Below are 13,912 nucleotides of genomic sequence, written 5' to 3'. Positions count from 1 at the left end.
CCAGCCATGGAGAACACCCTCTCGCTATGGATGCTGCTCGGCATGCATGAAAGGAACTATCCAGCAATCATTGCCAAGTCCAGCCAGACTTGGTGGTCCAAAACTGGATCTGCTTCATCTCCCGGCCTGCCACCAGCTTCTGCAGGTATTCCAGAACACACGGCTCAGTACTGTTGCAGGGCTCTGTAGGCTCCTCCCATATACCTGACAAGGCACCAAGGAAGTGTTATGGGCACATGTATGTACCCCAACCTTAGACTCAGAGGTACCAACCCAGAAGTATGTGGGATGTAGGCCTGTGTCTGATTTCATTTTATATTAAGAAATGAATTAATGCCTGAACTTGAGGTGAACATGATGCCCAGATCTCATGACTGCCTGGTAAATGATTTGTAGAGGCAGGGGTAATCTAGCATTGTTTATCAGTGTTTGTGGAACTCACAAGAGACACAATGGGTCAAGCTTAATTACCAGTCTCACACGCTGAAATTAACTTGCTGTCCAGTAATCCCCTTACCTCACTGACAGGATGCTTCTGCCTTAGTCAAATGTGTTGATTAACTTGCCTCACACATGTACCCCTTGATGTTACTTTAAATATTCTCTTCTTGTAATTACACACTAGATAGAGGTACACAAGAAATAGTGTGATTGCTGTCTCACACAAATAGAACTAATTCTCTCACTAACTCCTGACTTTTAACACCTTTTGGGAAGGGGCCCATTTGCAACTCAAGAGATGCAGATTTCCTTTGGGCAATGTCCCCTCCTCAAGATAGCAGCTAACAGAAGATGAGATTGAGATCTCTCTGAACTGACCAAATATCCTGAGCTAATTTTGGTAATTAAAAGACAATATTCAGAGGATAGCAGGAATAGATGCCTTTTGTGATCCAGAAGACTCAAATGAACATCAAAGGATGGAACCACTATAAGAAGGAGTCTCTGGACATGGCAGACTAACATCTTGTGCCTACAGCAAGATCTGCTCACAAGCAATGCCAGAGTTTGCTGCTAAGCCACGGGGCAACAAGCAGGAACTCTGTCCATGGACAGGAGCTGTCTGTGACTTCTACTGCACAGTGAGAAGTCAAGACTTCCCCAGCCATGGTGCTCTGACTCTCAGCCGTGATCTGAGCAACTGCTAAAACTCCGGTCTCAGCCAAGAGCCTCGCTCCTTCAGCTGAAGAGATCCACCGCTCTCAAGTCTCTCTGATCCTGGTAATATGCTGCTCCTACAAGAATTGGATCCCTCCATCTTTTCCCCTCCTTCTCCTCCCCCCCCCCTTTTCCTCTACTAATTCCTGAACCATGCCAGCCCTCAGCCTTCCTTACCCCCCCCCCTCTTTTTCCGTCTGTATCTGAATTGTATTAGGCTCTAGGAAGATTTAACACACACACATATGGTAGTTAGGAACACTGGCTGAATATTGGTACTGGCTAGGATGTTCTGTTTAAATACTGTTGGTAATATTGATAGAATGTCCTGCTTTCTGTTCAACTAGAATTGATGTTGCTATTCTTTTATACTCAATAAAGCCCATTAAATCTTTGAGGATTGGTTTGATCTCCTTTCTTCCTTGCGCCCAAATCCTACATGGTCACCATATAAAAGAACTTAGTCACTTGGTGACACTATGAGCCAGGCCTAATTTTGTATGCTAGCTAATGAGCATATTTAGTATATAAATCAGGCCTGGACCATAACAGAAGCTCTCTGTGAACCACCAGGTGGGACACTGAGGCAGAACTACTGGCTCCCATGGCCCTGCCAGGAACACCATGCTGCTAGACCGGGAAGTGGTGGTGATACTGCTGCTGGGGTGGACTGTGCACTATATGAATATGAATATGACAAATATTTATATACCACTTTTCAACAGAAGTCCCCAAAGCAGTTAGCAGGAATATATAAATAAAATGGCTCTCTGCTCACAATCTAAAAAAGAAGCACAAGATAGACAGCAGCAACAGCCACTGAAGGGGTGCTGTGCTGGGGATGGATAGGGCCAGTTGCTCTCCACCTACTAAATAAAGAGAGAATCACCACTTTTAAAAGGTGCCTCTTTGCTCAGTCAGCGGGGGAAGTTAGTAGCTGCTGATGGTTGATTTCTTGACTGTTAGTCTGTTAGTCTGTGAACTGGGTGGAACACTGAGGCAGAATTATAGACTTACTTGGCCCTGCCAGGGACACCATGCTGCTGGACTGGGAAGCGGGGGTGATGCTGCTGCTAGGGGTGGACTGTGTACTAGCAGCAGACACTTCAGGACCCTCCTCCTAATTGTGCCCCAGCCTCCTCTCCTGGGCTAACCTCTTCAGCCAGAAGGGCCCTCCAGCAGGTCAGCTTTTTCCTTTATCCTTGAATCACATAGTCAGGACAAAACATGCTCTGCCAATTTAACCAAGGGTGTCCTGAGCCAATACACCACTCCCGTCCTCAGCCAGCCTGCCAAGTTGATTACTTCCTCAGTGTTCAGCATGGACTGGAGCTCACCCACCGCCTTCTCGAGGAGAAGAGTGGCATGAATAGTCTGACTCAACATTGTTGTCTTGGCAAACAAGCTGTTTGTGGCAACAAAGAATGGTTTCAAGTGTCAAGACAACCTCAGAAATGAGTGCCCAGTTCTGGCTAAATAGGTTGCACACTTCCAAGCCACACCTCCTTGCCAGGCCATGGATGGATGGCTTTTGCTCCTGCAGACCCTGGAACAAGAGAGAATTCCACCAGGTCGGGACATCCTGAGGGATCAGCTGTTTGGGTAGGCTGAGCACAAGCTGCCTCTTCTTGAGTATCCACCTACCCTTATCGCTCTGGTAGAAGTAAGCTGCGATCCTGAGGCACCTATCCACAAGAGTGTCCTGACAGATTGGCATCCAGCGCCTTCATTGAGGATGCCTCACCTTGCCACAACCCAAGAAAGGCCCACGTCCAAAGCACAACCGACGCAATCAGGTTCAGAGCGTGCACCACACAACAGATCGATACAAACTGAAGCTGCTCAGCTGCCCTCACTATGTTCCATCCATTGTCGGTCACCATAAACCCTTGGCGAAGGTTTGGTTGCCCAGACAGCCATCCCTCCACCTGGCGATCCATGCCAACTGACAGCTCATCTGCTGTGTGATTAGTGTCCAGCACCTCCACATGTAGCAGAGCCCACTTGTGCTTTGATGAATGGGAGGGGCTGGCCACGCCACCACCAGAAGATGCCCCCTCACTCTCCTGCCCCCACCAGTGTGCCATGTGCAACAAGAAAGCAGCATGAAACCCACTGCCGCTGGTCCACAGATCAGCAATGAAGTGCACACTTGTGTCAGGCACTGCTGCATGCAGCAGCCCCAATATGGCCTCCCTACACGCTTGGTACAGGGAGGGCACAACCCACTTGCTAAGGCGGTACGTGAGGAGATCTTATAGTCGGGGGAAGCTGTAGGAGCAGCTGGCAGAAGCCAGCATTCTCCACCACTTGGAATGGCTGGTCATCCAAAGCAATCATCACGGCAATGGCCCGGGTGGTATGATGAGCCTTGGGGAAATTGCCCACTGACTGCATCCACCATGCAGACAACTTCCCCTGCTTGGAAGCAGGAGACTTGCCACTAGTAGAGAGCACACCAGGCCTATTGCTGCCAGCAGGAGCAGGGACTCCCAGATGACACGGTTGCAGGTGCTTCAGCATTCCCAATGTCCCAAGATGCTTAGGGTCCTTCCCCCTGCTCACCTGTGCCCTGCAGTAGGTGCAGACATCATGGGTTGAATCACCAGGGCATCCCCGCTGGTATGTTTCCCAGACTATGGGAAACCCCTATATCAGCCAGCAGCAATATAGGAAGCTGCTGAAAGGCATCATCTCATTCTGCACAGGAGGAGGCAATGGTAAACCCCTCCTGTATTCTACCAAAGAAAACCACAAGGCTCTGTGGGTGCCAGGAGTCGACACTCACTCAACGGCACAACTTTACTTTACTGCCTCCCAGTCCCTTTAAATATATTTTGAAATGTCCTCATTTAGGCAACCCCTCCCTCCTGCCAGCCAATAGGGGCCCATGACAACATTTGATCTGTATGTTATCAAGCCAGCCAAGAAGCAAGGGGATCACAAGGCAAGAATTCTTTGTTATTTTAATGGCATTTTGTTTTGAGCTCAAAGCACTCAAAATGGCCTGTTTCAAGTCAAATGTTTCAACATCAAAACATTTTTCACATCCCTAATAACTGAGCAAGACAGACCTATTAACATCTCATCATGTCTCTAGTGTCCAGAAGCGGTTACCGTGGTGCTAAGAGCAATGCTTTAGAATTCTCACTTCTAATAAAATTAATCTTGCCACCCATCTGCCGAGGGAGTGGTGGTGCTGAAAAACAAAGTTCACCATATTTCAGAAATAAAGTATCTTCATTAAATGGGTGTCCACGTTTCTCATTTTCATATTAGCTGTGTCAGATACACCAAACATAGTTTATCTATTATATATTTTGAAGAGTTTGCTTGTGTGAAACAAAGTCATACTTCTCAATGACCTACAGATACCAAATTTTGCCTACATAATCGTGCCACTGAAATTAGCTGAATGCACTGCATTTTACATCAGAATATACTTAGGGACATATTTAATTTTTTTATTTTTTTAGCAAAATTCTGAATTAATCATCATATTTTGTTATTGTTCTCAACAGATCTTTAACACTTGCTAATCAGATCAATAATTCCAAAGCAACATAATGCCCAAGAAAAGCAGATCTTTCTGAGAATCAAATGTACTGTGATTCAAATTTGCCATATATGGTTATTACACAATAAAATGAATAATGTTGGAAGTTGAAATCCTACAAATTTCAAGTTGTTCTTTTACTTCCCTTTTGCAAGCACATTAATTAAAAATTCTATCACATATATTTAATTTCTTGAACTTTCCTAGAAGTGTAATCTATGCAAAATGACTTTGCCCAGTACTCTCAATTTTTGGTTCTGTGGAAACAAAGTAAGAGGAAAACCTGGGTAGAAGTGATTGTGTGGAAGCAAGGTAGGAGGACAAACTACTCAGGATTTCCTCCTACCTTGCTTTCACACAACCAAAAATTGAGAGCACACACAGCTCCCAAACCTGGGTAGAAGAACACAGTTTTTGATTGTCTGAATGACCTCAACATTTTACACTCTTATATGTTCAACATTATTTATTGCTAAGTGGGCAAAATATGAAGCAGAAACAATAGGATATAACTTATGCATTCAATTTAATACTGTACAGCAGTTTATTATTTTTAATAACTACCTTCAGCTGGAAATTTCTTTGCTCGCTCCTCAAAGAACCACTCGCCGGCTTTCACTTTAAAATCCCTGCAAAACCAGCAACAAACATCTGAGTTTTCAATATATATTTCACAGCCATAACTTCTGATTTTCACAATCATGTCCGCCACCAGGAAAAAAAATCCATCTTGGATATAAGCAGCAAAAAAAACCCACCCCAAAACCCCAGCTAGAACATAACCAGAGCTATGTGTATTCTGCAAATCAAGGGCAAAATACTCACAGGGTGCAGTATTCCGCACCCACTTCACAATTCAGCTTTCTAGCCTTAGGCTGATAGGCTGACATCCCAACTAAATTTGCTCAAGGAAGTCCTATTGAAATTAAAATTTTCAGTGGGACCTTCTTAAATAAGCTCCAGTTGTCATGCCAAACCTTGGTTGAGGGCAAGCTCTGAGCAAGCTTCCTCTTCTCCCATCATCACACAAATGCCTTCCTTTAGGCATATGTTTGGATATGCCAAGATTGGTCATGGCATCCAAACCCACCAATCTCGGCTTATTCTAACCTACTTGCTTCAGAAAACCTGAGCCCCCACAACTCACTTTAACCCTTCTTACAAAGCTTCAGCTGAAGTTCCGTGCAACATCTGAAGCCACTCAATCGTCAGGATGTCAGCCATACACTATAATTCATTTTAACGCAGAGTGTGAATTGACGTTTTAAAGCTGGTTTGTACACCTTGATCTGTATTAAACTCTGTGTGGACATGATATAACACTATGATTAAAGTTCAAAAGAGAAGGAAGAGGGGACTTCATATAGGAGGCAGGAAAGAATATTGCACATAAACCTGCAAGGGGATAGTGATGTTGGGAAACACTACATCTGTACTGGGCCATTGGATCTCTTTGATCTGAAATGTTATTTTTGTGTATTATTCACCTATGTTTAAATTTAGTTCTTTGGTTTAGAAATTTAGTTCTTTCCAAATGAAGTAATATGGTTTACAAAATAGACTTGTATTGGGGAAACCACACAGCAGTAACAAGGGCCAGATAACCATAGGTACAGAACTGAAACCACTGAGGTGAAAGACAGTGACAAGCCAAAAACATTTTGCTACCTGAAACAGAGCACCAAATGGTGCCCCCTTCCTTCCCTCCTCTTTCTATTAAAATCACCCATGTTGCCACGGGAACACCATACGTCCTACACACTTTCAGTCTTTGAAATTTCTCCCCTTTCCTTCATTTTCTTTTAAGTTGTGCTGCCAGATCCAAAAGAACCCCCATGCACATTATCACTAACATTTCCACTTATGCAACAGATTTTATGAATGAATACAGAGAGTGCGGGGCAGGGCAGGGAGGTTTACTTTGAAAGTCAACTCATACCTATCATAACCACAACAAAATGCTATATTCCCTTTGTTTCATTTCAGCAGCATCATGGACCTAAATCCCAGAATGCACTGCTCTCCTTTTCTCTGCTTCTCAGAGATCTATGCTGCTAGCTTCCTGTTTTCTTCTTAGTACCCATGCTAATTTTCCATATTCACCTATCCCCATCCAAAAACACATACTGCCTGCCTCTCTCCTCCACCCCTTTTTTCCCTCTGCAGTTCCCGCAGGCCTGCTGCACAAAACAAATGTTCTGTCTGTCTCATGGATGTTCTGACTCTGCCTTTATTAACTTCAGAAAGTACACAATGCATAACCATCAACAATTCAAGTATAACTGAGGAACTTCTGAAGAATTTCTCACTCTTGAGCATAGCAGACAGTACATCTCCACAGGTAGGAACTCAAAGTGATGCGACATCCAGAACACACTTGATGACTGCACCCATTGCATACCGCGCCTCTATTTATCAGCATTCCCAGAGCTTTCTGACAGCGGGCACATGACTTCTGCTGATAGTCCTGGCTTATGCTTTTTGCTCCTCTCCACCGAAGTTCCTGCAGCTCTATTTTCAGTTTCCTGTTCCCAGCCATATAAAAAGTTAAAAATATACACACATGTTCATCAGGTGTAATTATAATAAGATAATAAATGTTTCTGGGACAATTTATTAATACTGCAGCATCTCTCTAAGTAATTGCTTGAAATCACTTTTACAAATAATATACTCTTAACTGGGACAGGAAAAGTAAGTTGAGTACAGACTAGGATGATCCATAATTTCTTTTTTCACAATGGCCAAATGTTGTAACATTCACTAAAGCAATAGGCTGGCCTCAGGAAATGAGAGAATGGGGTTTGTTTCTTGGCTCTCTCATAGATAACTTTTTAAAAAGTCTTTTTGGGGGGGAAATTGAATGGTGAGTTTTCCTACCATATGGAAACATTTGCTCTCCAAATCTCTGAAGAGCCCCTAGCATAACTGAAATAATATAAACCTGGAGAAAAACCTAAAAAGTAGAACCCAATGGACTTTGTGCAACCTTGGAGAAACTGCTGCCAGTCTGTGTAGACAGTACTGAGCTAGATGAACCAATGGTCTGACTCAGTAAGGCAGGTTCCTATGTAACTCCTCAAAGCCTCAGGAGCATACACAAGCCTAAAAAGAATTCCACTCCTGATTGTGGTTAGAACCAAGCAAGGATCAGTTGTGGCATTTGAGCCAAATGATCCTGGTTTATTCTAATCAGAGGTCTTAAAACAAATCATGCTCTAAACACCCAGCTTCAGATCAGGGTTCTGATCAGGGTTTATTTTAAGACTTCTGATTAGAATAAACCAGGATCAGTTGGTTCAGATGTCATGACTGATACTGGCTTGTTTCTAAGCACAACTGGAAACAGTATTATTCTAAGGTTATTCTAAGGTGAAGGAGAGGCAGGGATGCATGCTCCTGGGGCTCTGGGCTTAATGAGTTGTCCCAACTGGCCCTATGTGTTAGCCTGTAAAAGTGATTTTTAAAAGTTCACTGTCACTCTTAGTACAAAGAGCAAGAGCATTCCTTTTCACAAAAATAGTCATGACCAAATACATTCAATAAGTTGCTTCCTGGAAATTATTTCATCTGCAATTTCGTCAACCAAGATGGTCTAGTCTGGAAGCTGGGAGAAATACTCTAGCAAATAACAGATTAAAAAAACAAAAAGCAAAACCCAGGAAAAAACAATGGCACATCATCTTCCAAAATGGTAACATACCTTATTCTTTCTTCGTCCACCTTTCTCAACATCTGGTCACGATGCAGGACATCTAGAACTACCCCTCGCTCCAGTCCCTTAAGGAAGTTGAGGTTAATTTCTTGGGACATTTTCTCTCCTCTGATTCACACTGTATTTGGAGAATCCCGAGCCTCTACAATATCCCCAAAATGATAGATGTTGCTGATGTCTAGCAAAAGAATTTGGCAATCAAAAGATCTAAGAGTCCTTTTAATTGCTTGTATCCTTCCTTCAGTAGTGATATATCTGCATTACGCCATACTCTTGAAAAAGGGTACAAAGTTCCAAGCTAGCCAGCATTGGCACAGTCTTGGCACGTGGTGAACACACTTGCTTTTTTGAGCGACAGTAGTCCGTAGCCTTCCGTAAACCAAAGAACTTTGGGTTCCGAATCTGCCACAAGGAGCTCCTAAGAAGACAAAAGTTTAGCCCCAGGTAAGTCATTCTGCCAAGAAAATAAGGGTGTGTTTCAAACTGCCAGGCAGCAGGAAAGGGGGGAGAAATCCCGTTTACCTTAACTTCTCACTTGGGAAATGTCATATTAGGGAGTGGCTTTGGGGAATAAGGTGACACTTCTCAGTACCTAAAGAAAAACAAAGAAGAAACATTAACTTCCTCAGCCTTGCCACTTTTTCTTCTTCTGCAGCACCATGTTGCAAGCTCTCAATTCTTCTGAAAAAGAAAACATGTATTATGCAGACATAAAAGTATTGGGCTGCAATTTAGTTATGAAATATGACATTTTCATTCAAAATCTCATTATGATATGCAGAATTGCCCGTCATTGTGCTTGCTCTAGCACACAAAAAAGCTTGTACTGGATACAATTGTTTTCCTTCCTGTGGATGTTGATGAAAAAAGTAATAGAAAAAAGTAATCAAAATAATAATATTACTAAACGGTGGCACAGAATTTGGAGATTGGACTCCTAGTTTTAACAAATGCAAAAATAAATGTACCTTGATTGGGATACATGCCCCTCTGCTTGCAAGCGGATGTTCTTCTCATCCTGTCAAAGTGAAATGCATAAAACGCATCTTGGGTGAAAGAAAGGCACCATCTTTTTCTTTTAAGTCAATCAATTATTTATAGGCCTTAATAGCTAATGGATCTGTCATCTGAATAATGTTTGGCTTGTGTCTGTTGAGGCTAGATAAAACGGTTTTGCACAAAATAGCACCGTTATCACTGACAACAGACAAATCCAGAGGATGTCATTATATTTCAGGAACTGTGTACTGAAACCAGCTCAAGGGTTAGCTGTGTGCAGATATTTAGAAAACAGGGAGATCTTCATGTACGATCCTGCTAATGGATCACCCAGCATGTTCACTGGGTTTCACATAAAAGAACTACCTATCTTTCTAGCCATTGGTTAGAGTCGCAAATAACTTTCTGGGGAGAAGGCATATTGGTATGTACGAGATTATTCAATAAGTAAGTTTGAGACCTGCCATGCTAGAGAGCAAAATGTACAGTACAGAGGAAATAAATGAGGAAGGAAGAGTAGCTATTGCTTAATGTATCGCTTCACAATATGCAACCACAGAGACACATATCACCACTTTCTGAAGTCAGATATGCAGTTGTACACTCACAAATGCATCATCCAAATCTCTGAGTAGATCTGGTTACAGAGAAACAATAATTCCTTCACTAATAGTGGAATGGATTCGAATATGCGAACCCTTTTGAGACAGGGGGCCATCTTATTTATTTAATATTCATTTCTCCGTGTAAACCACTTTGAAAACTTTTGATGAAAAGTGGTATATAAGTATTTGTTGTAGTGGTAATATATTTTTCTTTTAACCAGAAAATTTTCTAATTCAAATATCCATTAAGTTTAGGACACTGCTCTGGAGAGAAAACTAACTTAACAGCACTCTAGTTTAATGCTGTAGAAGAATGTTCTCTGAGTCTGTAAGTGACACTCCAACTGTGTGTTCTTTATAGCTCATCATAAAGACAAACAATTAGCATTTAATAAAATTTTGGTATAATATGTTTGTATGGGGTAAATCTCTGAAAGAGGCATTCTCTGTGCAACATTACAATGGATCTTAAAATACTTGACATGTATATAGCACATACATGTTCTAAATGCTTCTCATACATTATTTCAGTAATTCTGATAAGAACCCTTTAAGGCTGTCCACTAGTATTATTCTTATCTTCAAAATGTGGGACTGAGATAGCTGACCTAAAACTAGGACCACTTAGTAACTCATGTCTAAGAAAGAATTTTAACTGGAAACCTCTTGGTTCATAATTCGCAATCTCACTCTTTATATTACATCTCTCAATAGCAACCTTATATATGCATTTGGAAGGAGAATGAAATAAACACAAAGTTTTTGTCATACTTACAATCATAAAGAACCCTTGGAGACTATAATGTCAGTGTAATAGAAAAAGAAGGTGAAATAGCAAAAGAAGTATTTCCTTTGTTGGAAATAACTGACATTTGTATGTGTTTTAGGAATTACAGATAACATTTCAGATGTCTACATTACACTCAGATATAGGGTGTTAGAGTGCTAGTTCGCTAATTCAATAAGAGGACAGTATCTGGGGGCAAAAATGCAGTAAGTAATCATAAGCAAGAGGAATTCATGGCACTTGCTTACCTTGAAGTCAGTAGCATTCTCTGTGGAAAGAGACAACTCTGCTTTCCTTCTCTGTTAGCCCAGATTGACTTACCTTTTCCTTCCACAGAAGAAAAAGATGCAGAATAGACTTGTTCACTTTTTCTTCAATACAAAAATGTCGCGTTCCCATCTATTTCCTTCCTGCTGGGCCCAGGTGTGACGTCAAGTACCTCAGCATACATCATCCAACCACCATTTTAATCAGAAGGCCTGCTTGGGAGCACTTCACCGTGAGAAAAGACAAAGACCAGTTCACTAACATGCACTTGAAACCCCTAAGGCACCCACAGGAAGAGTAGCAGCTGTTGACTTTAATACTTTCACGCGGTTTCTCTTGCTCGCTCTGATGTTAGATGTGTGCAATATTGTAAACCTCAACTTCCGCATAGAGTCAGAATGAGAAAGATGCAAGTTTCCTCATTTACTGGAAATGACAGATTTTTTTCCCTTGACATCTCATGAGGACTTGTAGGCATACAATATCTATAATTGGTATTGGTATGAATGTGCACCTTAAAATTTTCAAATACTAGAAACAAGCAGGCTTCACCCACCAAACTTTCATGTAGGATTAGGTACAAATCCACCACCCAGTTTGGAGTGGAGGTTCCATTTCAGTTTATTAAAGACATTACAAAGCCACCATCACTTTGTAATGTCTTACTTGAGAGAGCCAGTGTGGTGTAGTGGTTAGAGTGCTGCACTAGGACCGGGGAGACCCGAGTTCAAATCCCCATTCAGCCATGAAACTAGCTGGGTGACTCTGGGCCAGTCACTTCTCTCTCAGCCTAACCTAGTTCACAGGGTTGTTATGAAAGAGAAACTCAAGTATGTAGTACACTGCTCTGGGCTCCTTGGAGGAAGAGCGGGATATAAATATAATAATAATCACCATATTCCTCTGTGTACACGTTCTCCCTTTTTTAGAGACTATTCCTAGGCCAGGACAAGTGCAGCTTTTATTTAATGAGTAGTGGATTTATTTGTTTTAGTCTTCCAAAATGTTCCACACACTGTGAGTAGGTCTACCTTTTACTCCTCAGTTGCTTTGCTGGTATAAGTCGTAGCAGTCAGAAAGGTGAGGCAAATAAGCTGCATTTGGGGCATGTTGACCAGGGAGGGAGCCAGGCACCAAATCCCCTTTCCCCTAGGACCCCCCTGGGAGAATATCAAGGTTCTCGTTTGCTTAGGAAACCATCAGTGCTTCTGTGACATTACTGGTCATTACTCTATCAGACCTATTTCGTTGCATAGCAACCAACACACCTCACACCAAAGAAAAGAATCAAGGTTACTGTGCTTAGCAGGTCCGGAAGCAAAGGGTCAAGAATTAAGGTGGGCATAAAGAGGTGAGCAACAAGCAGCATTACTGCTCTATCAACATTCTTCCTGCATGGCAGGCATTTGCCAGTTTTCCGTAATAATGCTTCATATACCAGTGAGCAACTCTGTGTCTTCTGTGTTTGAACCATCATGCTGCACAGATGAAAGAAATAGTACTAGAAAGATGAGAAAGTGGGAAAGGTAAAAGGTCACAGGTTTCCCACACCCAGCCTTTCACATGGGAGAGAAGTCTCAAAACCAGTTTCCTACTAGGAACTTCAAAGGTGACATTCACAATATGTGAATCCCATTCCTTCTCAATCTGCTTTTTACAAAACTCTGTTCCACCACAGCACTGTAGAGTTGCAGCAGACCGGGGTCAGATTCGGCATGCGTTAAAACCATGGAGGATTTAACTGATAGTATTGTCTATTTTTTATTTATTTATTTATTTATTTATTTATTTATTTATTTATTTAACATATTTTTATACCGCCCAAAACTTATGTCTTTGGGCGGTTCATAACAAGATAAAAACAACATTAAAACATTAATTAAAAACAAAAAACAAGAAATTTAGAACAAAGCAATTTAATTTTTTTAAAACAATATTCTAAAACAACGTTAAAAACAATCAAAACAGTATCAGTTAAAAGCCTGGGTGAACAGATGCGTCTTTAAAGACCTTTTTTTTTTAATTGTCAGAGATGGGGAGGCTCTTATTTCACTAGGGAGCGCATTCCAAAGCCTCAGGGCAGCAACGGAAAAGGCCCGTCCCTGAGTAGCCACCAGATGAGCCGGTGGCAAATGCAGACAGACCTCTCCTGATGATCTCAGAGACCAACCTGGCTGCCGCATTATGGACCAACTATATTTTCCGGACTACATACAAGGGCAGCCCTACATAGAGCGCATTGCAGTAATCCAGTCTGGAGGTTACCAGCAGATGTACCACTGTTTTGAGGTCATCTGTCTCAAGAAAAGGACGCAGCTGGAGTATCAGCCGAAGCTGATAGAAGGCACCTCTGGCCACTGCCTCAACCTGGGACACCAGGGAGAGACTTGGATCCAGAAGCACCCCCAGACTGCGTACCTGTTCCTTCTGGGGAAGTGTGACCCCATCCAGAACAGGCAGATCAAAATTGTCTCCTGAGTTTCGATCCCACACAATGAATACCTCCGTCTTATCTGGATTCAGTCTCAGTTGGTTATCCCTCATCCAGCCCATTACTGACTCCAGGCGGGCATTTAGGGAGGTTATGCCTTCTCCCGATGATGCTGACATGGAGAAATAGATTTGGATGTCATCAGCATACTGATAACACCCTGCACCAAATCTCCTGATGATCTCTCCCAGCAGTTTCATGTAGATGTTAAAGAACATCAGAGACAATACAGAGCCTTGAGGGACACCATACAAAAGTTCAGATTTTGAAGAACAACAGTCTCCATGGGGCACCATCTGGAACCTGCCTGAGAGGTAGGAGCGGAACCACTGCA

At 42.3% G+C, this 13,912-nt stretch overlaps 1 protein-coding gene and 1 long non-coding RNA gene across 3 annotated transcripts in view; both read right to left on the bottom strand.

Annotated features, from left to right (window-relative positions):
* SYTL3 (synaptotagmin like 3) overlaps window positions 1-8,527 on the bottom strand; it is a 46,527-nt gene extending 38,000 nt beyond the window's left edge. For both annotated transcript variants that reach the window (XM_053294333.1, XM_053294341.1), the window contains exons 1-3: window positions 8,418-8,527; window positions 7,024-7,239; window positions 5,279-5,343 (exon numbers count right to left, since the gene is read on the bottom strand). In XM_053294333.1, coding sequence (XP_053150308.1) covers window positions 5,279-5,343; window positions 7,024-7,239; window positions 8,418-8,527 — 391 coding nt within the window. The remainder of the gene's footprint in view (window positions 1-5,278; window positions 5,344-7,023; window positions 7,240-8,417) is intronic.
* A 459-nt stretch (window positions 8,528-8,986) lies between these two features.
* On the bottom strand, window positions 8,987-11,316 carry LOC128351562 (uncharacterized). The gene is made up of 3 exons (XR_008319870.1): window positions 11,142-11,316; window positions 9,398-9,447; window positions 8,987-9,021 (listed from the first exon to the last, which is right to left on the bottom strand). It is a non-coding gene; the product is annotated as an uncharacterized LOC128351562 (long non-coding RNA).
* Window positions 11,317-13,912: the final 2,596 nt, after the last annotated feature.

This window comes from Hemicordylus capensis, chromosome 1, assembly GCF_027244095.1.
Source record: "Hemicordylus capensis ecotype Gifberg chromosome 1, rHemCap1.1.pri, whole genome shotgun sequence".
Taxonomy (NCBI): domain Eukaryota; kingdom Metazoa; phylum Chordata; class Lepidosauria; order Squamata; family Cordylidae; genus Hemicordylus; species Hemicordylus capensis.
Note: the sequence above shows the minus strand (reverse complement) of the source record. Positions and strands in the feature narration are given on the sequence as shown.